The 26,367-nt window shown below is 52.2% G+C and overlaps 9 protein-coding genes across 9 annotated transcripts; 5 read left to right on the plus strand and 4 right to left on the minus strand.

Annotated features, from left to right (window-relative positions):
- Nucleotides 1-192: 192 nt before the first annotated feature.
- J4E79_003154 (uncharacterized protein) lies at nucleotides 193-1,854 on the plus strand (the record flags this gene model as incomplete). Its single annotated transcript, XM_049352050.1, has 2 exons — nucleotides 193-619; nucleotides 692-1,854. 2 exons carry the CDS (start codon nucleotides 193-195, stop codon nucleotides 1,852-1,854), a joined length of 1,590 nt encoding a protein of 529 aa, XP_049213521.1.
- A 346-nt stretch (nucleotides 1,855-2,200) lies between these two features.
- Nucleotides 2,201-3,014, minus strand: J4E79_003155 (uncharacterized protein; the record flags this gene model as incomplete). The annotated part of the gene is made up of 3 exons (XM_049352051.1): nucleotides 2,201-2,324; nucleotides 2,376-2,871; nucleotides 2,933-3,014. The coding sequence occupies 3 exons, from the start codon at nucleotides 3,012-3,014 to the stop codon at nucleotides 2,201-2,203; spliced, it is 702 nt and encodes a 233-aa protein (XP_049213522.1).
- Nucleotides 3,015-5,845: 2,831 nt separating this feature from the next.
- On the plus strand, nucleotides 5,846-9,687 carry J4E79_003156 (uncharacterized protein; the record flags this gene model as incomplete). The annotated part of the gene is made up of 4 exons (XM_049352052.1): nucleotides 5,846-5,986; nucleotides 6,051-8,131; nucleotides 8,184-8,893; nucleotides 8,948-9,687. 4 exons carry the CDS (start codon nucleotides 5,846-5,848, stop codon nucleotides 9,685-9,687), a joined length of 3,672 nt encoding a protein of 1,223 aa, XP_049213523.1.
- A 1,354-nt stretch (nucleotides 9,688-11,041) lies between these two features.
- On the minus strand, nucleotides 11,042-12,176 carry J4E79_003157 (uncharacterized protein; the record flags this gene model as incomplete). Its single annotated transcript, XM_049352053.1, has 2 exons — nucleotides 11,042-12,105; nucleotides 12,158-12,176. 2 exons carry the CDS (start codon nucleotides 12,174-12,176, stop codon nucleotides 11,042-11,044), a joined length of 1,083 nt encoding a protein of 360 aa, XP_049213524.1.
- Nucleotides 12,177-13,011: 835 nt separating this feature from the next.
- On the minus strand, nucleotides 13,012-14,600 carry J4E79_003158 (uncharacterized protein; the record flags this gene model as incomplete). The annotated part of the gene is made up of 5 exons (XM_049352054.1): nucleotides 13,012-13,097; nucleotides 13,153-13,500; nucleotides 13,555-13,674; nucleotides 13,724-14,302; nucleotides 14,354-14,600. 5 exons carry the CDS (start codon nucleotides 14,598-14,600, stop codon nucleotides 13,012-13,014), a joined length of 1,380 nt encoding a protein of 459 aa, XP_049213525.1.
- Nucleotides 14,601-15,501: 901 nt separating this feature from the next.
- Nucleotides 15,502-16,321, minus strand: J4E79_003159 (uncharacterized protein; the record flags this gene model as incomplete). Its single annotated transcript, XM_049352055.1, has 2 exons — nucleotides 15,502-15,799; nucleotides 15,852-16,321. The coding sequence occupies 2 exons, from the start codon at nucleotides 16,319-16,321 to the stop codon at nucleotides 15,502-15,504; spliced, it is 768 nt and encodes a 255-aa protein (XP_049213526.1).
- A 2,621-nt stretch (nucleotides 16,322-18,942) lies between these two features.
- On the plus strand, nucleotides 18,943-19,881 carry J4E79_003160 (uncharacterized protein; the record flags this gene model as incomplete). The annotated part of the gene is made up of 3 exons (XM_049352056.1): nucleotides 18,943-18,998; nucleotides 19,051-19,716; nucleotides 19,821-19,881. 3 exons carry the CDS (start codon nucleotides 18,943-18,945, stop codon nucleotides 19,879-19,881), a joined length of 783 nt encoding a protein of 260 aa, XP_049213527.1.
- Nucleotides 19,882-20,674: 793 nt separating this feature from the next.
- Nucleotides 20,675-23,013, plus strand: J4E79_003161 (uncharacterized protein; the record flags this gene model as incomplete). The annotated part of the gene is made up of 2 exons (XM_049352057.1): nucleotides 20,675-21,102; nucleotides 21,156-23,013. The coding sequence occupies 2 exons, from the start codon at nucleotides 20,675-20,677 to the stop codon at nucleotides 23,011-23,013; spliced, it is 2,286 nt and encodes a 761-aa protein (XP_049213528.1).
- Nucleotides 23,014-23,653: 640 nt separating this feature from the next.
- On the plus strand, nucleotides 23,654-25,109 carry J4E79_003162 (uncharacterized protein; the record flags this gene model as incomplete). The annotated part of the gene is made up of 2 exons (XM_049352058.1): nucleotides 23,654-23,992; nucleotides 24,045-25,109. The coding sequence occupies 2 exons, from the start codon at nucleotides 23,654-23,656 to the stop codon at nucleotides 25,107-25,109; spliced, it is 1,404 nt and encodes a 467-aa protein (XP_049213529.1).
- Nucleotides 25,110-26,367: the final 1,258 nt, after the last annotated feature.

Consider the following 26,367-nt stretch of genomic DNA (forward strand, 5'->3'; position numbering starts at 1 on the left):
CGATACCTCTCACGTGAGATACCGCCCGGGCGTACCCAAGTATCGCTTGTGGCACATGCATTTGGTTTCGCGTCGCTTAGACGCAAGACATATATTTGAAGTATCTGCCCGCACCAAAATTGATACGACATCGGTAAATCACCTTCTCCTTCTTCTGTGAGGCACCCAGTGATAGCTTTCGCTTTCTTAAACATGTCCTTCCTATCGAACTACTTCACTGGGCAGCGAGTCGCTCCTCCTAGCATACTCACGGATACCATCATACCCCTCCACAGCCGCGACGACACGCATCAGAACAGAAACGTTTCAGTCGAATTCACCATGTGTTTTGACGATGTTCTTGATGAGCGGAATCTTGTCGAAGCATTATGGAGGTTGCTGGAGAAACCGGGTTGGAGAAAGTTGGGAGCGCGACTGCGCCTCAACACGAGCAACGACAAACTTGAATACCACATACCAGCACATTACACCAAAGAACGCCCGCCAGTCAACTTCACGCATGTTACTTATGACAGCAAATTGAAGGACCATCCTCTTGGCTGCCAAATTCCTACTGCAAACGAGCGTAACGACAGTGTCCAGGTCTTCGGCGTTTTAGAGTCGCAACGTGGGGTTATAAGTGCGAAGGGCAATACTTCAGTCCTTGATGACTGGCTTTTTTCAGACGAAGCGCAGTTACACTTACATGTAGCGAGCTTCAAGGATGCGACACTCGTCACCCTGACTTGGCTACATACGCTTCTTGATGCGATGGGACGACAAACTCTACTAAGAGCCTGGACGGCAGTGTTGGAAGGAAGAGACGAAGATGTACCGGAGTTTTGGGGTTACGATTTCGACCCATTGACGCGGCTTGGAGCTTCTCCCGATGAGGGCGACCAGGATGCAGAGGGTTTGAGTGCCGGCACTACGCAAGTGCAAGAGAAAGCGCAATCTCAGATCTGGATGGTGATGTCAAACTTCAAGACCTGGCTTCCAAGCAGGCTAGACCCCAGAACGACGCTCGCATACCTCTACTCTCGGTTCTTTAGACCGACAACAACGCAGAACGGCCGTATGCTCTACATGCCCCCGGCCTACATGGCTCGCTTGCGAACTGAAGCAATGCACGATCTTGAATCTCTCGATGCCTCACAAATAACCTACAATACCTCAACGTCTTCCGCACCAAAGCCCTTCCTCTCAGACGGCGACATCTTCTCAGCATGGTTAATCCGCCATCTCGTTTCCTCCGACACGTCTCTGCTCAACTCACCACCTGCTCGGCCCATCATAATCCTCAATGTCTTGGGCATGCGAGACGTATTATCTACCTCGACATCCAAATACGAGGTCTTGATTCCAAAAGGAAAAGCGTATGTTGCAAACTGCACAGGTGGAATCGTTTCGGCGTTCAGTGTACAGCAGTTTGTCGGTATGCCGTTGGGTCACGTTGCGGCTCGTATTCGCAAAGATCTTGTTGAGCAGGCGAATAGAGAGGCGGTGGAAGCTTCGCAGCGTGCCAGCCGCAACGGACAGCAAAACCTTACGCCTCCTTCGGATCCGCAAATGGGGCCGGCAGCCTACGTGTTCTCAAACTGGGCAAAGGCAACGTTGTTTGATACAGATTTCAGCGCTGCTGTCGTCTCTGATGATGGTGATGAGGGTGGGCTGACTAGTAGGCCGACCAGAGGCAAGCCTGTGTATATCAGTGTTAACGGTCACGATAGACGGGTGGACGGTTGGGGTAAAAGCTCAGGGGGCATTGGTATGTGTGTTGGTAAGGATGCTAGGGGTGGGTATTGGCTTGGAGCGATCACCCCAGCAAAAGAGTATGCGGAGGAGTTTGAGAAGACTGTGTTGAGCGATTTCTAGGCCGGTGCGCAGGTCACCGAGATGGATAGCGTCACCAGCCTTGTTACTTCAGAATTGGCATCACGATCTGATAGACATTTTCGAGTAGAATATACGGTAGGTGTTGCATTGGTTGAACGCAGAATTATTTCGCTCAATGACTACAGAAACTCCGGCCCAGTTGCGCCATTCGCTAAAGTGAAAAGTCGTGAGAAAATATAATGCATCAAGGGCTGGGCTGATGCACTATGGGTATACGTGTGTGTTCTTCGTAGGGCTTGGATGGTACGTATGTGTGCGACACACCTTCGTGCTTCACAACCTCCCATGCCCTGTTTTCTAACGGAACATCGAGCGGTTTGAGAATCTAGTAGCGGACGCCATCAGCGGCGGCCTCGGTGTGTGGCTGAACGGCCTTCTCTTGTTCGAGCCTGGCCTTTCGGCGGTGGTCCCTAATCTCGTGGAAGGAGGCGGTGATGGCATGGAGGAGTCTGGTAGCCAGTTAGCAGATAATTCAGGGATTTGGGCAGCGGAGAACATACGTGCTGATAATTGCCAAAATGAAGGTGCCCCACGGCAGGTTACAGCTGTCATCACGGCTCGCAGTCGCGCCAGTAACAACACCAGTATTGCCGTTAGCAATACGCTCCGGGCTGTAGCAGTGACGAGCACCAGCAAGACCTCCGTTCGGTCGCGTAAGCACAGCCACTGCGATGAATGCTCCAACAAATGCAAGGTCGAGAAGTACCCAGACCCATCGGAGTACTCGACCGCCGGGGTTCGCTGACTTCTTGATGCAAGAAAGTAGGATCGTGATCAAGGTATACAGCACGGCGGCGGCAAGAATGCCCTCAACTGCACCATAGCTGCCGTTGACGCCGCGATAGGTCTTGACGCTGTTGACAAGGCGATACACCTTATATAAGCGTTGAGAAAAGATGCCGAGTGAGACCACAGAGCTGATGAATTGTAGGAGGCGTGTGAAACGTAAGAACCAACGGTAGAAGGAAGTGTTCTTGAGCTTGTCCGGCACGAAGCCTAAAGATGGGTGTACGCAGTCAGTATTCGTCTCACATCCAGTTCATGGGTAGTTACTGACGCGTGAGAAGACCTGTTTGCTCGCGCTTGTCGGTGACTGGGTAGTCGACCGGACCGTCAATGGGCTTCTGGGCGTGCACCATGTTGATATGCTGGGTGTCGACGTGGATGGTATTGATGGATTGGTGAATTCTGCTGAATGCTGAAAATGAGGGCAGCGCGAAGATGTACTATCTTATAGCTCTGAGGATGGGGTGACAGCGATGTGACACAAAGACCAGGCCCCTCTTGCCCGTTTGACACGGTCGTCACTCACCGTCACCGTCAGCTTCGGTACCACCCCCCCGCATCCAAATTAAACCTGGAACCGCGGAGATTTTGCTTAGGCTTGATGCACGGCAGTGCCATGTTGCCTTTGCGCTTTCTCGGCGCATCATGAGATTGGATAGCTTTGAACGACAAGCCACGATACAGGCGTGATTGGTGGCTGAGAATCAACGCACGTGACACTGCTAACGCGGTGCTAACCTGTTGCAGGCAAGTACGTCACTGAAAATCCCTATGCTTTTTCCTGAACGTGATTTGGAAATCCCATGCATGGGAAACCAGTTCCATGCGCGTCACAGCCTCGTAGATCTCCAATGGCATATACGTCGTGGCTGCCGAATCGCTCGATTCCTGAGCTGATCATCGGAGAATGACGAGCCACATTCGCGGGCGCTTGCTTTTTAGAGGCGATCGCGGTGAAGCTTGTTTCTGTGGCTTCAAGCTATAGGCAAGCTAAGGTTCCGTTAACCGATTATCTCACGAAAACCAGATTGCGAGAGCATAGGGTGAACAGAATACGCTCCTTGATCCATACGCAATGCGTCCAGAAGCGGTTGTGCGACGAACTGCTGCATGCTCGCCCTGCCAAACTTGTTGAGCGCTACTCGCGTTCGGATCCAAATGCCAGCACTGCACTATTTGGTGCTGTCCCGATGGCGAGTGAAGCCTTGCGCCTGATACCGTCAAACATTTGGTATGCATCCTAGTTCCATCGTCTTGTCATGTTCGTCGTTGGTGACTTCAGATCCAACTCTTCCCAAGACCTCCACGATCCCCTCCTCAATTTCTCTGGCTCTGAATTGACATTCGAATGGATGCAGTGAAGGCAGTTTCCACGTCATATGAGGAATAAACTGAACAGGTACGGTAAAGTCTACTATGCTTCAGAAACACGATTTTGTGAAACGTCGAGGCAATGTAGCCTTATTAGCTTTTTCGAATATACTCCGTGGAGGTAGATGCCCAGCTCTTGCCTTGAATGGAGTGTTCTATACGCAATTTGCGCCACCTCAACGCGGCTTTGTATGCCGAGTAATAGTTATGTGTCGGGTGAAGAGGCCGTAACCACGACGTCGAAGATAAGCTAGTTGGGTTGATCTGATTGGCTGGGCATTGCTGGTGTTTGCGTTCAGGAGGGGTTGTGAGTTCCACATAGCGTCGCCTTGCGGTACAGCTTGGCCGTTGTGTCATACCACTGTATTCAATTCTCTTGATAACTTCCCATCAAGGTAAAATTGCATCTTTCCGATCTTTTTCGCTACTTTCCCCGTACCATACAGTCGCTCATCGATGTATCTGATCAATTCGCGAAGGTAGATTTCTGACTTTGCGAAGTCCATTGGGTACAGCTCCTTAAAGTCCAGATGTGCCAGACCTTCAATCTTGCGGAAAGGTATTTCTGCAAGACCGATCTCTTTGTTGCCGTTTCCATACCTCCACGTATCAATATTGATAGTCACAGTATCAATCCGAGTAACAGGTATGTTCCGGCCATCGTCTAAGTGCTCGTGCAACAGTGGGTCGACCCATGTTTCCAAACCCCGGTAAACTTGTGATCCATCGCGTTCCGTACTATCATCGAGGATTAAAAAGCGAGCCAGCGGGGACATCAGTCCTCCGGCGAGAAGCATCCAGAAACTGTGCAAGTCAATTGAACCCCGGTTTTCGTGAGCCCAGTTCGTCTGCAGATGCCGTCCATCTGTGGTACAGCACGGGATTATGTTGATGTTTAATCTCTCGATGGTGCCTTCAAGCTCACGCGTGGGTATAACGCGCCGTGTCGGCCACAACCAGTGCTCATCAACAACCGCGATATCGACCTCGAAGTTCCGCGGCGCTTTTGAGAGATATTCTTTGGTCTCGCGATACATTCGTTGACTAATTAGTAGAAGGCTTGAGACTCCCGAATCCTTCAAATAATCCAGACTCGGTACACAGCAAAGACTGCGAACGTCTGTTGGATAGCTGGGCCGATGACGCATGCCATTCTTCGGTAAAACGGTAGGTGTCGAGAGCACAAGGTCGATGATGTTGAAGACCAGTTCGCTCGGTAAATCCAGAAAGCCGACCATAGCTGCTTGCTGATAGAGGTCGCATCAATGTTGCGTGAGCGAAGGTTGGATGGGTTGTTCGCGATGCCTGCGCAGGTAGGTCCCGCAGCTCTGAGGCGCAGGCGCGGTTGACCCCACTTGAGCCTCGGACCGATGGAAGCTCTCCCGCACAGCCATCATCTCGCCATTGCATGAGAAACAGGCCCGACTTTGTTTGAGTCATATTGCGGTGCGCTCAATGCTGTTACACATACCATCGCATTACAGGTTCGACTGCGCGCGTTCACGCAGCATCGCACCCAGCCCTGAAGCCAGAGACCGCTTCGTTTTGGTTAGCGCGAATGACTCACTTTTGCTCACTCTGCCTGCGCCTCGTGCATGAGGCTCAACAGCCCCCGGAGTCATATGCATCGCCTGATTGGGAAGCATGCTGATTCACGGAGTGGAGTAAAGTGTTTGAGCGTGTCTCTTGTACAAGACATAAAGATCGCTGTACGCTTACAAGAGATCAGCATCATTATACATCAGAGTCCTTTCTGACGCACTCGACATACCCCTTTCAATCGTCTTCTCTGCATCTCGTTCTGCTTTTAGACATGGCGGCGACCGATCATACTTCTCCTCCAGCGCGGATATCAACGACTTCATACGATACAGCGTTGTGCATCATCCCACCCGCTTCTCAATGCGGCCACGTAGATCAGCTGCGGGAACTTTACGACAAGGCCTATGGGAAGGTGAGTGAGATCCCCTCTGGCATCAGAGAAAGCACACATTGACTAGGGTTTTTAAACTTTTTAGTGGCCACCTCACATCAACCTCGTGTACCCTTTCGTTGCACCAGAGCAGCTTCCAAAAGCACAGGAGCAGATTCAAGGGTACTTGGTACAGCATTTAACCCAAGAGACACCCATCGATGTTAAACTGGTTCAAGCCGGTGGTTTCGTGCAAAAGAACAACTTCACCGTATTTCTTGGTACCGATGACAGTGGTGAGGAAGGCTCGCCTCTCATCTCGCTGCGTACGACTGTACTGCAAGCATTAGGCCAAGCTCCTTCTCGATTTACTCCCCACCTCACTATCGGTCAAACACAGGGTAATCCTCTACTCTCGCAGTCATACCTCCTGCGCAAGGCTCAAAGATTGCCAAACATACACTTTCGCGTCGGCACGCTTGCTATCCTTATTCGTGAGAGAACGACTGGCGCGCTGTCAACTGATTACATGCGGTTGTATGGAACTATCGATATTGGGGGTCCAGGCGATGTTTGGAGACCTCACATTCCAGACTACTGGGTAAAGCTGCCCAAATCGAATCCGGCTGCACCCCGACCGGATATTGATGAAACTCAGCAAGAATCCTTACTTGAGGATTTCGAGGTGCGCGACGTGCCAGCCCTCTGCTTCGATTCGAACGAATCCAGATGGTCGCCGCACACATGCGAGAATAAGATCGAGGTTGGATTAGAAGAAATTACTGTTTCGAGTTACAATGTCCTGGTAGACACCGAGTATCCGCCGGACCATGACCGCGACCCGTTGATTGTGGATACCATCCTATCAGAACAATCGACGGCTGACATATTAGTACTGCAAGAGGTCTCCGACGACTTTCTTGACTATCTACTCTTCACTCGTCAGGACATTGCACACATATACCCATTTGTTTCGCATGGTCCGCCATGCCAAAACGATCTAGGTCCTCTCCCCAGTCTACGGAACGTCGTCATTCTGAGCCGCTATCCTTTTAGCTGGCATTCAGTACCCTTCCATCGCAAGCACAAGAGCGCTCTCGTTGCGCGATTGAGAGGCGTCACGGCATCTGGCACTAGGGGCTTGGGGAACTTAGTTGTCGCTGGAGTTCATTTGACTGCCAGTCTTACTGACGGCTCAGTCGCTACTAAGAAAGCCCAGATGGGGACTTTGACACGCCATCTAGAACAGCACTATGGAAGCGAGTCATGGGTCATCGCAGGGGATTTCAACCTGGTCACGTCGACTTACACCATTGAGACCTCCGTCAAAGACCAGTCCATATCCAGCGAGACTGTGTCCCTGTTAGCAACAGTTGAGGCCGAGATTCGGGAAGCTGGGTTATCTGATGCTTGGTCTGTTGCCCGTGTTGAAGGAGTGGACGAGACCAGTACAACTGCATCTGGAGATTTGTTCGAGGGCGAAGAGGGCGCGACATTCGATCCCCAGAACAACCGACTTGCCGCAGGAACGACTACGACTTCTAACGATCGGCCACAGCGTTACGATAGGATACTACTTCGGTCGCAGGATTCACTTCGCATAGACCGCTTCAACCATTTTGGCGTTCCGGAGATGATCGACGGTGCACAGGTCGCAGCCAGTGACCATTATGGAGTGAGAGCGAAGATTCAAGTGAACGAAGCGGTAGCGAGCACCGGAAATGAAGCAGCCTCCTCAAATCAGCCTGCCGTGGAACACAAGCGAGTGGATGGAACTTTGGCAGAGACCACGAGCCTCGTTTCAGTGCTCGAGACCCACGGCATGTTCCCGAACGAAGATCAAGCGAGCGATCGGCGCGACGCACTTGCAAGCCTCCAGCACATACTACTGGGTAAATCAGACGATGGAGATTCAGCGCAACCTGATATACCGTTGGTTATAGTGCCAGTTGGCTCGTACGCCTTGGGTGTATGGACTGCAGACTCGGACGTCGACTGCCTTTGTATCGGCACCATTAGCTCTAAGACCTTCTTCCGGCTCGCTAGGCAACGATTTGCCAAAGCAGAAGTCAAAGGTGTCAGGATCTTACGGAAGGTTGAGGCCAGCACCGGCACCATGCTCGAACTGTCCGTCAACGGCATATTCATGGATCTGCAGTATTGTCCTGCGCCCCAGGTCGTCGAGAGGTGAGTCTTATGTAACGATTGTGATATCGCAGCGCTAACATTCAGCTACTAGGTGGCATGAATTCCGGAGTATTCCAGCATCTGATCCCATCTTCAACCTTTCTATTCTCTCACTCCGCAAGCTCAAGCCTTACCGCGATTTGCTATACATTCAACGTACACTGCCGTCGCTCTCTGCATTCCGCCTAGCTTATCGTTCCATCAAGCTGTGGGCTGTGCAGCGCGGCATGTATAGTGCGAAGTTCGGGTTCCTTGGAGGCGTGCATATCACGCTCATGCTCTCCTGGGTCTGCAAAAGACTTGGGCATGATACCGGCCCAGTTACGGCTGCGGATATCATTGCGAGTTTCTTCCACCACTACGCTCAGTTTGATTGGACGAACGACATAGTCTACGACGCCATCTTCCACAAGAAGAGGCCCAGTTATTATCGCAGCGCAAGAGAGCCGATGGTTGTATTGGGTTACCACGCACCCAACTCGAATATCGCTCATACGGCTACGGTTCCCGGCTTACAGCTACTCGTCAAGGCTTTCAAGGCCGCTGAAAAGCAGCTTTGCGAGCCGGGAATGACGTGGGGGGCATTCTTCGGTGCACCATCTGCTCCAGAACCAGAGTCGCAACTTCCTCATGGAGCTGCAGAGTTCCTCCGCAACTACAACAACTTCGTCAAAGTCGACATCCAGTTTTGGGGCCGTACATTGGCGAAGGGTAAGAGCCTAGTCGGTTGGGTTGAGTCTCGATGTATCTCGCTCGTCATAGGTAAGCCGCCTGTCCCAAATACTTGTTGCGCAATCATTTTATTAAACATGATAGAAATCCACAAAGCCATACCCAAATCGGAAGTACAAATCTGGCCAGCTCGCTTTGTCGATAGCAATTCGTTCGACGTGGGAGAGGGCAAAGAGTACCAAGGCTGTTACCTGATCGGCATCTCGAAATCCGAGAAAGCCGTCTCAGCACATAGCGCGGACGACAAGCAAATCGCCAAACAAGCTCTGGAAAAGGTACTAGATCGTTTCTTGACGCAGCTGCGAACCGATGAGAAGAACTTCGATGCAAGCACTTCATGGATTGATGCTTCGCTAGTAAGATCTAGCGATGTCAGAGGCTTGCGACTGGACGATCGAGAATGGGGTATCTACGCCATGGACATAGATTCAGACTCCGACGACGAGGAATACGTTGATGAAGACCTTGAAGACGCCGAAGAGACCAAGCCTCAGCGTACCATACCACAGCGCCCCAAGCCCACCTCAGCACCTTTGTCGAGAACAAAACTACGTCCTGCATCCGATGTTCTCAATCGTCTTCGTTGGGACCCGAGTCTTGATCCGAGCGATTACATTATCGGATATGAAGACCGCTTCTTGGGCGCCAAGGAGACTGGTCTTGAGAAATGGAAGACTGAGCAGACGGATGAGGAGTTCATACCTCAGCATCGTATACTGTACTTCAAGAGGAAGGGTGGAGAAGACGGAATGGGAGAGGTCGTGTGGGAGAGAGCGACGAGGATAGACAAGATTTTTGGGAGTGGACTAGGTAGCGGTGAGTAGGTACGGGTCATGATCACGAGAATGGAGATTAGGTCTCAATATACCTATACACACAAAATGTGCTTGCACTTCCTCTTGCGCTTCATGGGGACGCGGCGTACTTGTGGGCGGCCTTTTCATTCGTGACTTAAACATGAGGAAGATGACACATCTGGTTCACCTCAGGTCATAGGCATCTTTGTGCCCTGTCTCCCTAGCACGCATGTTCCCTTCCCAACGGCGTTCGGCCCGGCCCGCTCAGAACATAAGCGGTCTACTCTGGTGTTGCCTTCGCGAATGCCTCGATAACTATCTCTTCGAATTGAAGTATATCCTCATGTTTGAAGATCGTTTGGAACGCCGTCTTAGCACAACCTTTGCACTTCAGCGATGCGAACCTCCTTCTTCTCCCCGGGCAGTCAGACTTCTAGAAGCGGTAGGTTGTCAATGTCTCGGCGCTTGGCGCCGCTTCAGACACACGAACCGCGGATAGGCGTGGTTTCAGACGAGTCGTGACAGCCCAGAACTCGAAGTTAGCACTATGTGATCCATGAACGCTCGTCTCAGCGGAGCTTATGTGGTGAAATGCGCAAGGAGTTCTACACCTCCAAACCTCCATGTCTAGGGCTTACCGCCGGTCTCTCCTCGGATATTAGATCTTGATCTCGACAAGGCGGCGACGGCTCAAGATGCGGCCCCATGGGGAAGTCTAATCGCGGCTTAGTTCCCACCGCGGTATCAACACCCCTCTCTTGATTGCGATCTTCCAATTTCCGCAGGAGGGTAGCTTTCAACCACATCGTCAGCGGATCCGCAGAACCACAATATTAACATCATCGGCTGTATAGCAATATTCGGGTCAAATGCTTAGAATCTCGGGTTGATTGCGAGGCTGGATTTTGTAACGCGCACGGAGTTCGGCGCCGAAACGTTAGCTGCCCGGGCATGGTGGGCGCAGGATGTGAGGCGCTGGTGGGAGGCTTGCGACAAGGCTTGCTAGGGCTTGGAAGTCTTGCATGGGGCGGAGCGGACTCGTGTTCGCATAATGACATGTGTCTTTGTTTGTCTTGGGGATTGTTCGCAATGGAAAGACGTTGAAGTGGCACTGGGAGAGCGGCGCGGCTGGGAGAGCCAAACGCTAGATCGCATTCAGACAAGTCTCCATCTGACATCAGCGTCGCCCGCGGGCGCGGCAGTTCGACAGCTCGGCGTTTTTGAGGAAAGTACAACCACATCACGAGCAACCAGGTACGCCGCAATTAAGAACACGTATCGTCAAGGAGAAAAATAAAGGATGAATTGGCTGAACGTGATATCTATAATGCCGGAGTCAGGCTCCTAACGCCGCTCATCCTGCTGCCGAAGCAGATGCTATTTATACATTCCAAAGAACACTTCGCTGATCTTTGGCATTGACCCAGACGTACTCCGTACATCTCGGGTTCGCCTTGCTCTTACCCAGGGTAACAGCAAAGAGGTTAATCTCCATCCACACGGGTCGCATGCCCATGCGCTCGAGCCTCTCCCACCATGACCTGAATCGGCCAAAGTCTATGCTGCCACCGCCGCCCGCGTTATCGAGGTTAATGCCGTCGCCGAGATGCAGTTCGATCATGACCTGGCCGATGGGCAGGACAGACTTGCCAGATGCAGTCTTCATGTTGTCGAAAGCACTCATCATCGTGTCGAGAGCATCGTATTCGCTGCCTTCGATATCAATTTTCAGAATATCAATGTAGGTGTGGTTGTTCTGCTTCATCAAGGCGGGCAGGGTCCAGAATGGTGGGTCGGATTCATGCTTGTCCTCCTTGCCGAGACCGACCTTCTTGAAGAAGGTGCGATGACGGTGCTTCTCGGCGATTTGGGGACCCCAGGAGTCGACGGAGAAGTCGTAGCCCCAGATGCGGGCGCTGGGGACGCGCTCGAGCATCTCAGCTTCGAAGGAGGACTCGCCGTTGATACCGAAACTGTACATGACCAAGCCATCTTGCGCGTCCACGAGGGGTTCTTGCGATCCGATGGTAGCGGAAGCGGACTTGGGTACGGGGAGACTCTCGTAGATGTTCATTCCGCATACCCATTTTCCTCCGTCGCCGAGTCTGCCGACGCGCTGGATGTCGTGGGGGCATGTCCATGTTGGTGGGAAGAAGTCCCAGATTGTGAAGGGGTATTTGAGGAAGTCCATTGGGAAGAATGGGATCTTCGGGTTGTCCGGATGCGACTTGGCCATCTGGTCTCGGAGCTCAACGCTCTTCTTCCATGACTTTTCCGAGAGCGCAGATCGGTCTTTTATCCATGCTTGCAGGATGGAGGAGGGTTGTGAAGACCCTGTCGATGGGAGGACGGGGAGGTAAGGAAGTAGTGCCGTGCCAGCGGATTCTTCATTATGGAAAATGACGATTAGGAAAACGACGACGAATATTCCAGCGAATATGCGGGCTGTACGATGTGTTAGTACGTGTTGAAAGGACAACGAAGGAGTTGAACCTACCACCGAAAGACCTGAACATCTTCGCAAGCGGAAAAGAGTGACGTGGGATTGGTGGGGAGAGTTGAGTCGAAGGAACGACCGTGATGTATGACCTCCGAGTTGAATCGGTGGAGGTAACAATCGCGTCAAGCGTACACAAAGAGAGAAAGGAGAGAGAAAGAAGGAGTAGACAATAGTGAAGCCAAGGGTTTGAAGATACACGACAAGTAGGCCCCAGACAACTCGACTCCTAGTGGCGGCATGGTGGACATCGGTCCTTTAGATATGCCAAGGATACGCGAAACAAGAACAGCGGAAAGGCCAACAGTGTTACGTGTACATCTGCCGAGCGCTTATCACAACCAAACATCAGGTAGACCCCCGTTACAGATTTAGCATTGATCGAACAAGAACACCCAAGACCCGTACGGGCTAGATGTTACGAAACCCCGCTCAAGCCGCAGGCCGCTATCTTCGCACCAGTCAGGATACCACTGCGACTAGTGGACGACGGGGAGGATGACTAGCCGCACGGCGGAAGATGAGGCGGCGGGGCAGATGTGGGTCGATTGATCATCATGAGCGGTTGTTTCGTCCATGTCTTTGTCTTGCTGCTCCTGCAGCTGAGGCACGGCGCACGCGTTTCAAGACGCACACTCCAGACGCGTCGCAAGCATGATGTCATAGGATGGATTGTATCTATCAATGGAATTGTGGGTATAATACATGTAAATCGCTATTTCGCGATGCGACTATCTTGGATGCTGCTCCGCTTCGCGCGAGGCTTTCTGATGATGGATGCGTACTCCCGAGGTTATGTTTAATTTTAGTGCCATGCAGGGGGACGGAAAAGGAAAGTGGAAACTGTAATGAGATCATGTGAGGGTCTTGTGAACGACAATGGCAGCCGCCACCAAGAGCACGCTGCACGTGGTGAATACGGTGTCGCGATGCGCTTCGCCTGGACTCATTGTTAGTTTTGGGCCTTTTGTACCGAACAAAGCGGCGATGCTTACCTTCTTTCGTAGTGCTCAAAGCAAGCACAACGAAAACGTTGAGCGGAATGCGAAGAATGCCGTAAATGCTGGCTCTTGAGCCGTCTTCGACGAGCTTGCTCTTCAAAGAGCCCATTGCGGGGTAGTAAACTCCGCAGCACAGCTCGAATATGCAGAAGCACCACAACGTGACGCGCTCATCCCGGAAATGTCCAGGAACAAAGAAGCAGGCAGATGAGACTGCGAGGATGCCTGTCAGCATCTTTTGTGCTGGCACAGGCGAGGCGGATGTAGAGAGATGTTTGTAAAGGAGCGAACCAAACATCATGGAACACATCAAGATGGCGAAGATGAGACCAAATGGTAGTTCTGGTTGGTGTCAGCCTGGTTGTGCTTGCATAGACTGGATAGAAGCCTGCTCACCATCTGTTGAACCCGCCAACTTGTGACTGAGCTTCAGCGCCGGGAACTTGAAGAAGATAAAGAGGAAAAGAGATCCTTCGAAGAATCCTGAGACCAACGCAAGCATCATGATGTTGCGATCTAAACGTCAATTAGTAAAGCAATCTGAGGTAACGAGGCTTCAACGTACCACGTAGAATAGTCCGGAGAGCAGAAGTAGCTGGAGGAGCTGGGGTGGCCTCTTCCTGCTGGAGCAGCCCCTCAGTCTCTGATGCTCTCCGACTGCTTGAACCGTAGTTCTCTCCCCAGAAGTTCGAGATGGCAAGGAAGGACAGGCTCAAGCACGCAATGGAGGCCATGAACGGCGCTTTCGCGGTGCCTGCCATCCTGACTGCCCACTCAGCGAAGATACCCGCACCAATGGCTACGCATGTGTTGGACGTGGTCATCGTGCTGAATATCGCGCTGAGGTGGGGTTCGCCGTCGGGCAGCATGAGATGGTTGAACTCAGCAACTAGCCAGCTTTCGAAGACGCTCCAAAGGACGGTACCGCAAACACCGCCGAGGATGCGACCGAAGAAGAGAACGTAGATGTTGTTGGTAAGGAGAGTGGCGCAGGACAGAGAGTAAAGGGCGCAGTAACCCAAGCATGCTGTCTTGCGCCCATATCGGTCTGCGAGTGCGCCTACGAAAGATGCGGAGATGCCGGCGGCGATGAACCCAGTAAGGAATAGGAATGCGACTGTTTCTTCCGAGAGTCCTTTCTCATCTACATATCCGTTAGCTGTCAGTCTGTAGAACAGTAGTTCGTCCAACATACCCTTGTAAATAGGATATATGTACGGCCCTTGGAGCCAGTCCGCGGCATTGACGAGCAAATAAATAGGGAAGAAGCGCTTCTTCAGCTTGCTCAAGCCCTCTAGATCAGGCTCTACATGTTGATGCTCGTCTTTCTTTTCCGTAGTCGCAGTCTCTACGACGGCCGCCTTGCGTGAGCGGTGCGACTGGTAGAAAGCAAGTGCATTGAGCACTAGCGATCCAGCGAATGTAGCTCGATAAAGGTCCATGTTGAATGTGGACTTGTATTGTTGAAATGAGCGAAGGGCGACGGTCGGTTGTGGATGAGTGTATGTCCAGCAAAACACAAAGGAATGTAGAAGGTCGAGGTCTCGATTCGTCAAGATGTTGTAAACAGCACTAGCTCTGAAATGGCCCAGTGAATCGAAGGGATTAGTATAGAATGAATTAGTGTCCTTGTCCCGTGCCACTGCTCACGTTCTTAGGACAAGGAGATACGAACACGGTATGCTAACTTGATGGTGTCCCGAATAGAATAGCCGCTTTGTGCACTCGGCCAAGCTGATCCCAATCATGGACCGCGGAGCTGCTCAGCGCCGGGCGTCATACATGGAGGTCCCCTCCCGGTACGGGCTGACGATAGGCTTGGGGGGCTTGCGCGTCAATAAGTGGAGTGACACACCACGGCGTTTCTAAAATGTGGGACGGCTGGGCGCGTCAATGATGCAAGGTCTTGGTTTGTGCGGGGTCAATGCGCCGTCAGGGGCGGCAGGAACAACCGACCGCGGCTTCGCGAGCAGCTGCCGCGTGAAACCAAGGGGGCTGGTTTCAGATATGACGGCACCCCATCGTGGATACATCCATCTTCACACCTCATTCAATGAAAGCATCCAACACCCTGGAGCCTACATTGACGTTAGGTCACCCACTTTGCACGTTTCTACATTGATGTAGGCGGCAAACCTGTTCAGTTTTCTTTTGTGTGAGATGTTCTCGCGAACGTGCTCTGGGTATCTGTGGGTGTAAACTGAGGGCGGTATTCACGATGAAGAGAAGCTTGGGAGTGCACATTGGTACATGAATATCTATTTCTTGGTAATTTGGAGCCTATTCAACCATCCTTGAACATCTTCCACCATCACTCATGCCTCTCACAACCCCAACTCTCGTTCAGCCACCAGATGAGCAGTACTGGGCCTTTGACCTCAGACCCTCGAAGGGGCTGCGCTCCAGCGCGCGAATCTTCTCCACACAAGCCTTGCATGCCAAGGCCTCACAACCGGGACATCTCATGCCGCCGGTGTGAGCGGCCATGCAAAACACACAATGGTCCTCACCGCCAACCTGAACGCGCCATGCTGTGCTCTTGTAGACGCACGTCTGTTGGCCGCAGGGGTGAGACATCTGCACGACCATGCCATGTGCCTTCGCGCCAGGCTTGGGAGTTGGAGGACCACCTTCGAACGGACTGAAAAGAATATTAGCAAAGATCAGGTTTGAACATGACGGATCCTACGTACCTCTCATAAGCCTCAGGGTGCCTCATGCGGTAGGCGGCGTCTTTCTCCTGCCATGCGGTATACTCCTTGCCCAGGTAGTACTGCCAGCTTGCCTCGTATGGCTTGCGGAACGGCTTCTGAGGCGGCGGGCTTGCTCTACCGGCCTCGTATGCTCTACCAGCCTTGTAGTTGGCGGGGCCTTTTCCACCGAAGTTCTCGTTACCGGAACCATGGTTAGTCTGCTCAGTGGGAGCGCCAGTCTGGTACTTGTTACTCATGTAGGTGCGGTCGTATTCGGTGCGGTACTCGGTGTTGGTGAGCTGCTCGAAAGCTTCGCGAACGCGGCGGAAGACATCGGCATCTGCTACACCGGACTTGTCGGGGTGATGTGTCTTGGCAAGTTCACGGAATGCCTTCTTGATGGCATCAGTGGAAGCGCCAAGCTGGAGACCGAGGTCCGCGTAGTAGTCTTTGAAGGTGTTAGTGGCCATCGCGAAAGGTATTAGCAAAGAAAAGAGGTTCAGCGAAGAGGTTCAGCAAAACGATGAGGCTCAGCGAAGCAGTGGGGTATCAAGAGCTTGGTCAAAGTAGAGAGATGAGGCTGAAGATCGATCGAGAGTGACCCGGATATCTGGTCTATCTCCCGCTGCGATGGTCCTTTTGGTCCGCTTGCCTCAATACGGATAGTTGCCTGTCAGGCACCTACGATTACAAACAGTTGCCTCTCTATTTCCGGCAGGTGCGCCATCTCTAGGTGACTGAGAATACCACGAAGGAGAATCTGAGGCTCTCATTGGCTGCGCGGCCGGAAATACAGGCTACGATGGTTGTACAGACGACGAGATTTGAGCAGAATGGCGCGATTTTGAAGCGGAGAGAAGCTCCGTGTAGGCGCTATTGTCTCAAGTGGGATAATGGTATTGTGGATATACAAACGGCCGTGTTGGCGAGGCATCGCGTAATCAGGTGATGCCGAGGCACTAACCGAAGGGTTCATGTCATACTGGCATGCCTCAACATATCGCGCGTCAACTACTCCAACATTGACATCTCTCAGGAAGCGGTATACCGACGGGTGCGTGTCCAATTGCTTGTGGCTACCCCTTTCTACTCCTGATCAGACTACCTGATCGCTCGCAGTCGCCGCATCATCCCCAAGGACTTCAATGTGAAGTCTCTATCAGCTCCCAAGCTATCTGAATAGCCACGTTGATTCGGACTGCGCTGCTCAGACTCCAGTCAGCATCACACGTCAGGCGACCCTTCCATCTGCGAGTCGAACATTTGTACTCGCATTTACTCCGCCCACATCACTTCGCGTCCTTCAACTTCATGCACCGCTCCTTATTGTTCATACTGCTAGCACAAAGGATGTCGGACTCGTGTTTGGCTGTTGTAGGCTGGACGCGATCAGGCCAGGGCTGCACAATATTATGGTCTTTCTTCATCTTCAGCCCAGAGGACTCCACACTCTGCACAACCCCCATAATCTCCTCGGACCGATCGAAGAATTAGGCACAGTCCTTGAGCATTGGGTAGTCCTGTCCATTCCTTAGGCCGAAGTCGCAGTAGATAATAACATCAGCGAGGCAATAGGTGAGTAGGCTTGCATTCGCGTCCTGTGTGAGCCACATCTGCTTTGCTCAATCTGATGTCTTGCTCGTGGTCGACTTGGTATCTCGCATTCACGAAGGGCATGAGAAGTGTGGCTATGGGTAATTGCGTCTTTGGCTTGGACAGTGGAGAGAAGATCTCGAGACATTCTTATGGGCCGACGTATTTCATACCGCGATAAGCAGCGACGATCACACAAGACGATGTATACTTTGGATTTGATCACTCGGCGTACAGTGAGAAGATTCCTTAGGGGCACAAGCCCTCTTTTGCGGCAATGAAGGTGCTCGTAGAAGATTCTAGAAATACGTTGAGTAGATTAGTCTTTACGTGAGAGTGATGCGGCGCGTAAGTAGGTATGTTTGTCGGTCTACAAACAGGTGATTTACGTCACTCTATTGTCTCTCGTGACTCTCATCAAACTTATTGGGCTTTATCAGTGGCGCTCTTAATCCTCCTGCACAATGTGTACCCATCGCTCGACTTTCCCATCTGATTTCCGCTAAGTGATCTTCTCCATGTCTTCACCTACTTCATTGACAAATGGTCGCTCCATGTCTGCACCTACTTTATTGACGAATGGCCACTTCATGCCTCTCGCAGTGCAACCATTGCCCGAACCGGCGGTACAAAAATGGGTTGTGTGTCGCCGCATACCCCCGTATCACTTTACTCTGGGTTTCACCGGCATACGATGCATCGATCAGCATGCCTTGATACATCAAAGTACGTTTACGGAATGTGTCTGCAACGATCTTGACACAGCGATAAACGAAGCGAATCGAAGGGCGGCAAATTACATCGCAAGTCAAAATGCGGGCTGGGTCAATGACGTCTCCCCAGATGGAACGCATTACTGGATATGGAATCACGCTCAGCTAAGGAACTTTGATAACTTCATAGCGGTATACTACGTTGAGGGCCCGGTCGATGAATTGTGACCGAAGATGCTGTTATGGGAATATCACACTCACTGGTAATCTTATACTCAGGCCTCTGAGACGAAGATCACTCCGGAGACTACGATTGCGATCTAGAATTTCGCTGGATACGGAAAGGACGGATATAGCAGTACTCTATCAGTAAAGCGAAAATATCATCTGGTGAGGTTCCCGCACACGGGTACTAGACTCAGACTCATACGTTGCAGTCTATGATTTTTGTCCTCGTTTCGTTTTGCGCATGTATCCTAGGTACCGTCGTGACTTGGAAACTGCCAAGTGAACATGTACTCAAGCCGCTCGCCGCTAATAGAGACGACGAATTACAGCACATCGACCCTGTAGCTCACAGCACCTGGAGCGCGGCGATTACTGAAAGAGCGTAGTTGTAGCGAATGACGTACTAGAAGAAAGGGAAAGAAAAGGTTCCGTGCGCCACAACGTGACTAAACCGGGCAAACGATTTTGAAGTTGTTCCCAAGATATTCCGCCCGTCCTCCTTGATCGCACACAGAACCCTTTTGATCAAACAGGACCAAACAAATATCTCCTTCGCCATGGCCGACAAGCGACTCCTCTTAGAATTCCTCAAGGCGCAGGATGCGTTGAGAGAGTAAAAGCCCCACTATCAAATTCTTCGTCTTTATCTAACACATATCCAACAGGCCACCTGCTATGATCACTTTCCTCCACCGCCTGCCAAACAGTGGAGATATCGCACAAGCAAAACTATGTCGAGATCTCGTTTTCGAACGCTCAGCAAAGATTGCCCAGCAGTGCAAGAAGATCCGCGAGGACAAGGTGGACATGAGAAGCCGGCCGCCAGGTCTCATCAGTGACTACATCGTCCTCCTTCGCGACAACAAGCCTCCCCGACGACAGTTTCCGACTGCTGGCGACCAGACCATGGAAGCTGTCGCCAGGCTTCGCTACATCACTTTGAGCAGTCTTTACCTCTTCTCCGTGGAAATGGAAGACTCTACCTCCGCTCAGATCGTGTTTCGCGCTATTGTAGACAACTTCCACTTTATCTGGCCGAATGGCTTCCGATACCACCCTGGACCTGACGTGATCAACCATGTCTATTACTACACTCGGGCTTGGGACCCCTTGCGCTATTTCCTAGCAGACTGCTACGTTGACTTCGCCAACATCAAGTGGTATATCCCCCACCGGAACTTCCACAAGGACTTCATGGCCAACGTCTCATTGGGCCATTCGAGGCGTCGTAGCCTTGCACATGGCCCTTCCAGAACTGCTGCCCCGCGGAACTACATCTTCCCCCAGCAGCTCACCCAGACCGCATCCAACTCCGCTAGGAAGTCTACAAGGTAAGCACTTGTGAGGCTTATAGAACGAATAGAGAGCTAACAAGACGACTAGGCGCGGTGGGAAGGGTCTTGGACGGCGCAGGGTGTCGATGTAATTGTCGCAGAAGCATGTCGGTCCGATTGAGGAACCTCAGCAGACCAGAGGTGGGTATCATGGGGTCTTGAGACTGACGGCTTGGGTCGGGAAGTAGATGTAGCGGTCAACAGAGGTACAGCATGTAGCCAGATGTGCATACACAAAGACACTGCTCCAATGTGCAATTGACTAGCGTCCATGTCTCTTTCCCAGGATACCTGGGTAGCAAGCTACGAGTTCCAGTTCCCCTATAGCAAGCATCAAAATCGCCTCATTTCTGTCGTCCTCGTACCCATTGGTCGTATTGCTGAATCCTTGGAATGTAGCTCGCCGTGTCGATATGGAAGCTTCTCGTGCACAGCGCAGTTCACGTGCGCGAAGGCGAGGTAGCAGCTCTGCATTTCCCACTTGAGCGAGCTCACGCCTTTCGTGAAAGTGAGGCAAGGATCCTGGAATGAAAGTTGATAGATGGAGATGATGGCTGTACACGCGCTGCTGCGATAAACGACAGCCTCGCGATGTTGTCACTGGGTGACGTCGCGGCTGATCAGGGAGATCTCGCCCGATCACGTTAGCGTGAAACTTCACTTGCGGACCCTTCAACCGGCGCAGTGCCATGCTTTCTTTTCTCACCTTATCGGCAGCCACGCAAAACCCTCAATCGTGACGAGACTACCTGCCCGAAAACATCGAGCGACTTGATATTCATTTGTCGCGACGCGCGAAGCGCATCGAAGTTCGACAGACGGCAGCACCCTCCGCCAGTCACGCTCCAGACGTGAGGCTTATCTACTTCTGTCGCGCTGCCGCAACCCCCGGAAGGACCCGCTCTTTTTTGTGCAGCCTGAGGAAACCTCACTACCGCTATTACTCAAGTCTCATATGTCAGGCCCAACATCAAACCCAGACTGGAACAGAAGCGGCAGTCCCGCCTACGGCACGTTCACTCGGCCACCGTTCAATCCGAATCCCACCAAAAGCCACGACAGTAATGACAGTGCTGTTGCACCCTCCAGCAATGGTGGTGAGGAGGTCTCACCGAAGCGTCGGCCTTCGCCTCAGCGGAAGCCATCGAAACACATCGAATTCAGAAAGTACCTGAAGCGCCCTCATATGATGGAGACGCAGAGAACGCTGAGCGATGCATTACGATCGGCAAAGAACAGGGAGGAGCAGGAGACTTTACTCCCCGAGGAGGACTACGCTGGATCTGATGGGTGCTTCAATGGACAGGGTGAGCCTATGATCCCTAGGACAGCCAGTACGCCTGGTTTGAACAACAACACAAGGACATATTTCAATATCCACAGGTAGGTCAGCACAGTTGATGTGAGTCGCATCGCGGAAGCTGACCATGTTCTAGGATACGACGTCTCGTCTTGGCTGTCATCGAAGACCCGTACACAGTGGATCAGCTGCGAGAGCCTCGTATGAACGTCCTCATTGTAAAACCACTGGTTGACCGTCTTTACGATGAAGACGACATATCCATCGTGTACTGTCTACTCGTCAATCGCATGCAGTTTCTTCGAGAGCAGCAATTTCAGCAACATCATCAAACTGTCGATTTGACGCGTGCCAACCTTTGCGAGCTGGTCGCCATGAAGGTGCTACGACGGCACGACGAAGAGTCTACGGGTAAAGCTGGTCTGCTACTCTTAGCACAGATCATGGTCGCTCCTTTCCAGCCGTTCCAAGGCGCACCCGAAGAGCGTTGTCCACCGCGACACATATCAGAGTACCAGGGCCAGGGTGACAATGAGGGTAAATTGACGGCGCTGGAAGTGGCTATCGTCTCCGAAAGTAAGGTACTACTAGCTGGCTCCGCGAGCCAAAAGGTCATTGACGCTATTTATCGGGGACGAATCGTATACACCCCGACCGTCTATATGGATATCATACCGGATCACTACAAGTATAAGCCCATATCGCTTTACGATCCACGCAAGGCACCGACACTCAACCAGTATCGCCTCATGGTACCGAGAACGCGCAACATCATCGAAGTTGTACAGTTCTTCATACTGCTCGCACTCTATTGCTGGTGTATGACCATGCGACAAGATCACTATCTGACTATTGCCGAGATCACGTTCTTACTCTACGGCAGCGGCTGGGTACTAGACGAACTCATATCATGCCTTGAGCACGGTTGGGAGGTACATACACAAGAACTTTGGGCTTTCCTGGACGTCACATTCGCCGGCATATTTCTAATCTATCTCGGCATGCGGTGCCATGGATGGATAACGAATCAAGACGAAACGGGTAGACAAGCCCTTGACGTTCTGGCTGTCGCGTCCCCAATATTGTTCCCACGTATCGCATTCAACCTTATGCCCGAGAACATGCTGTTCATTGCTCTGAGGGCGATGGTCAAGGAGTTCACAGCACTGAGTCTGATCGCTGTATGGTGCTTTGGCGGCTTCCTGTTGGCGCTCAAATGGCTGAGCATCAGCAACCCCGAAGTTGGCTACGAAGACTCACCAAACTCCATCACTATCTCCAAATGGATGCTCTGGATTTGGTTCGGTCTGGATGGCCAAGGCATCGATGAAGCTCCTGGGTTCCATGAGATTCTCGGTCCTACCCTAATGGTGATCTATGCTTTCCTGGGTAACACGCTATTCTTGACAGTCCTTGTCTCGATTCTGTCCAACACGTTCAGCAAGATCGCAGCAGATGCGACAGCCGAAATCCAATTCCGCCGCGCCGTGCTCACTTTCGAAGGTGTCAAGTCCGATTCGTTATTCGCCTACCGCCCACCCCTTAACCTATTGGCGTTCATCATTCTACTCCCTCTCAAGTTCATACTTTCGCCCCGTTGGTTCCACAAGATCAACGTCTCAGCAATACGTATCTCGAACTTCCCTATTCTCCTCGCCATCAACTACTATGAGCGTAGGTATCTGTGGAAGCCCCGTCGCCACCTCAGCATCAACGGCCCTGGACCCTCCAAACGCACAACATGGCTGCAAGACATCGGTTTCTGGAGGAGCTGGAAGCAATTGAGTCCGCACGCTGATTTGCAGGCCGTGTTTGAAGAGGAGCCACCGGAGGACGTAGTGCATAGAATCGAAGAGGAGGATGACCTTGAAGACGCTATCCTCGAAAACAGTTTCGCAGCGAATGCCATGGGTACTCGTAGTGTGAGTCCAGGAAGTGCAATGACGGGAAGAAGGAGGAGATTGAGTAGTGTGTGGCCAGGACCGGGCGCTTAGGAAGGGTTTCGGCGGTCTACACGCTAGGTCATGCCTTGGAGGTTTGCAGCTGTTTTTCCAGAACTATAACGACTTCCGGTACCTCGTATCACCCCATCAATTCAATCCGTCTATCCTCAATGAACATGTGTGTTGTCGCCTATCAGTCGCTTGTCTATCGGGCCCGTCGCGATGCAGCACCCCACTCCGTACTAACGCCGAGATCCGCACCCAACGTCAAGCTATTACCCCCAGCTTATTGCGCGTCGAACCCGTTCGAGATAGCATCGCGACGATAGTAGATTTCATTACCCCCAGAATACTATTCAGCTCACCCTCTGACCATCCGCGGCCTTGCAAGACCGTGCTCTTGTTCGACGAAGCTGCGCGGCCGATCCGCACCGCACATTCTTTCTCCGGCGGCTAACGCCTGCGGCCGATAAGCATCACCACAACAAACTCAGGCAAAGATTCTATCTGGTCTTGCGCCCAGAAGGAAGAGAGTGACTCACGACTGGATGCCTGATCTGGAAAATCTATGCGACGGTGTTGGTAGACGATATATAAAGCGCTTCGACAGCTTAATCAAAAGAGTAGCAACATCAACACCGACCACCTCGCTCTCGCATTTTAAACGCTGAACACCACCTCAAGTTTCAAGATGGCGGACATCAACCCGCTCCCCTTATACCCACTCCCTTCACGGGCCTCTCTACTATCACAGTTCTTGGGCCAAAAGCTCGAAGACCTCCCCACGCCAGCCATCGTGCTGGACCGCGCCATTATACGACGAAACTGCGATGCGATGCTCAACATCTGTGCGGAGCTCAAAGTAGGGTTCCGCGCCCACGTCAAGAGCCACAAGACGCTTGAGCTTTCGCAGATGCAAGTAGGCGCAGAGCAGAGCCAACCAGCGAATTTCATCGTTAGTACGATTGCGGAGGCAGAGAACTTGCTGCCGTACTTGTGCTATGCGCAGGGGGTGGGAAGGGAAGCCAGTGTATGTCCCAAATATCACCATCAAAAAAGCATCACTGACGTTTGCTCTCAAGGTACTTTACGGCGTACCGGTCCCTCAATCTGGAATTCCGCGCCTCATTTCTCTGGCCTCAAAATTGCAGCCGAGATCCGTCAGTGTCATCATCGACAACGAGGTGGCTTTTCTCAAGTTCCACGAGCGACTCGCTGCCTCTGACACGGAGCTGGAGATAGGAGTCTTCATCAAGATTGACACGGGCTATGAACGCGCTGGCATCAAGACTTCCTCTCCGGCTTTCCCATCGCTTGTGAAGACAGTAGTAGAGAAGAGCCAGGAGCCAACTTCTGGATGCTTTCTGCAAGGGTTCTACTCGCATTTCGGACACTCGTATGGGGGATCCTCAGAAGATGATGCCGCTAATGGTCTAATCGAGGAACTGGCGGGCTTAGAAACAGCAATCAAGGCTGTTCCGAAGAGCTTTGATGGAAAGTTGGTACTGAGTGTAGGCGCAACACCTACCGCGACAGCAGCACAGAACATGCTGTCCAGCTCCAGCCCTAGGGTCCAAGAGTTCCAAGAAGTACTCCAACGTCTGCAGAAAGATCACGTCGTTGAGCTGCATGCAGGGGTATACCCATTGCTAGACTGCCAACAAGTCGCGACACACGCTAGGCCGACGACATCATCTAGTGGAGCCACGTCGTCCTTCCAGCCCCTCTCCAAATTTAACATTGGTATCCGGATGTTGCTCGAAGTAACAAGTGTATACAATGAGCGATCGAAGCCTGAAGCCCTAGTATCCGCTGGCTCTCTAGCGATGGGTCGCGAACCTTGCAAGTCCTATCCCGGATGGGGTATTGTTACGCCTGCACTAGGCAATGCTTCCGCTAAGCACATATACGACGAGCGAGAGGGCAAGACGGGATGGATCGTTGGACGCATCAGCCAAGAGCATGGTATCTTGACATGGGAGGGCGATAGGAGCGAATGCAACGAGTTGACGATCGGGGATAAGGTTATGGTCTGGCCAAACCATGCTTGTGTGGCTGGCGCTGGGTTCGGGTGGTATCTTGTGGTCGACTCGGACGCGGGTGGAGATACGGTCGTGGATGTCTGGGCCCGATGGAGGGGCTGGTAATCGGACATAGGCGTGGGTTGAGGCGTTATGATCGCTCGATATTACTCGGCTTCCGATGCTATAACCCATGTCAATATAGTTGTAAAAGAACTCCATTCATGCATCCAAAGCGATGCTGGGTGATGGGACTTGTATGCCCTCGTATTGTCTGACCTCAACTGGCGTCGCTCTGCGCTGCCAGTATCGCGCGTGGATGGCAACAACTCAAAAAGTAACGAGTCTGGCGTCTCCAATTACCCAATCTGCGCGTGTAGTTTGATGACTTTGACTTTGCTCACACTCCGAGTTGACATTCCTGCAGGCTTGTACGACTCGCGCAGCATCTGGTCCTGGCGCTGTCGGCAAGAAAAGCCGCTGACGACTTCCGCCAGTATTGTACTGCCCATCGCGTATGTGTGCGGATCGTTCTGCAGTCTTCAAACCCGTCTGATCCGATCCGGGACGAGTCGCATTTCGCGGCGTATAATGTCCGGCACAGCTACATCTCGTTCGTCGGGTTCGGGTTGCGGCGACGGGATGGGAGGACACGAGTTTCGTGGTTTGCTACTGTAGCGTTGCAAGAGTGTAGTTCGCGCCGTTGTTTCTTGTAACGTTGGTCTGCATCTTGATCAAACTTTCTATTGTTGGTGACTACCAGCCGCTCTCTAGCCCAGCGCCAGAAGCATGTTGCACGGGTTGGTAGATGGAAGAAGTGATGGTCGCTGGGTGAAGCTTGCCGATCGCGTGCACTGTGATTGGATGCTCGTGACCCGTAATATGCTTGCCAGGCACAAGCACAAGTTTGTAGTTATGCGCGTGCATCCCAAAGCTTGGGATCCATAGCTTCCCGCGGAGATCGGCCAGGAACCGTGGCGCTTGGTAAACTCACGTTGGAGCCCATTCATGACGTCTGCTATGCGTTGCGCCATTTGGCAGCTAAAACATCAATCGGGACATGATAAGCCTCGGCACTTGACCTGACCGAGTTGGAAAACGGCGACATGGCGGGATCGTCGCTCAGGGCAGCCATAGGAATGCTTGGGGGCGTTCCTGGGTGTGTTGCTGGCGGCTGCAATGCGTCTTCTAGCGCACACAGTGAGGATGCCACGGCCAAAATGCCAAACCGCCAAATCACCTGCTCGACACGTTGCAGCCAGCTAAAGGCCGCGGGCGGTCTAGAAAACGGATATCTGTAGTAAAGGGCGCCGCTGGGGATAGGCACTGCCAAAGTTTATTCTTGTTTGAGGCTTGCCCGTCTGCTCCTAGTCGTGAAGGCTGT

Source organism: Alternaria viburni (genome assembly GCF_023758015.1).
Source record: "Alternaria viburni strain BMP 2772 chromosome Unknown scaffold_5, whole genome shotgun sequence".
In the NCBI taxonomy this organism is placed as follows: Eukaryota; Fungi; Ascomycota; class Dothideomycetes; order Pleosporales; family Pleosporaceae; genus Alternaria; species Alternaria viburni.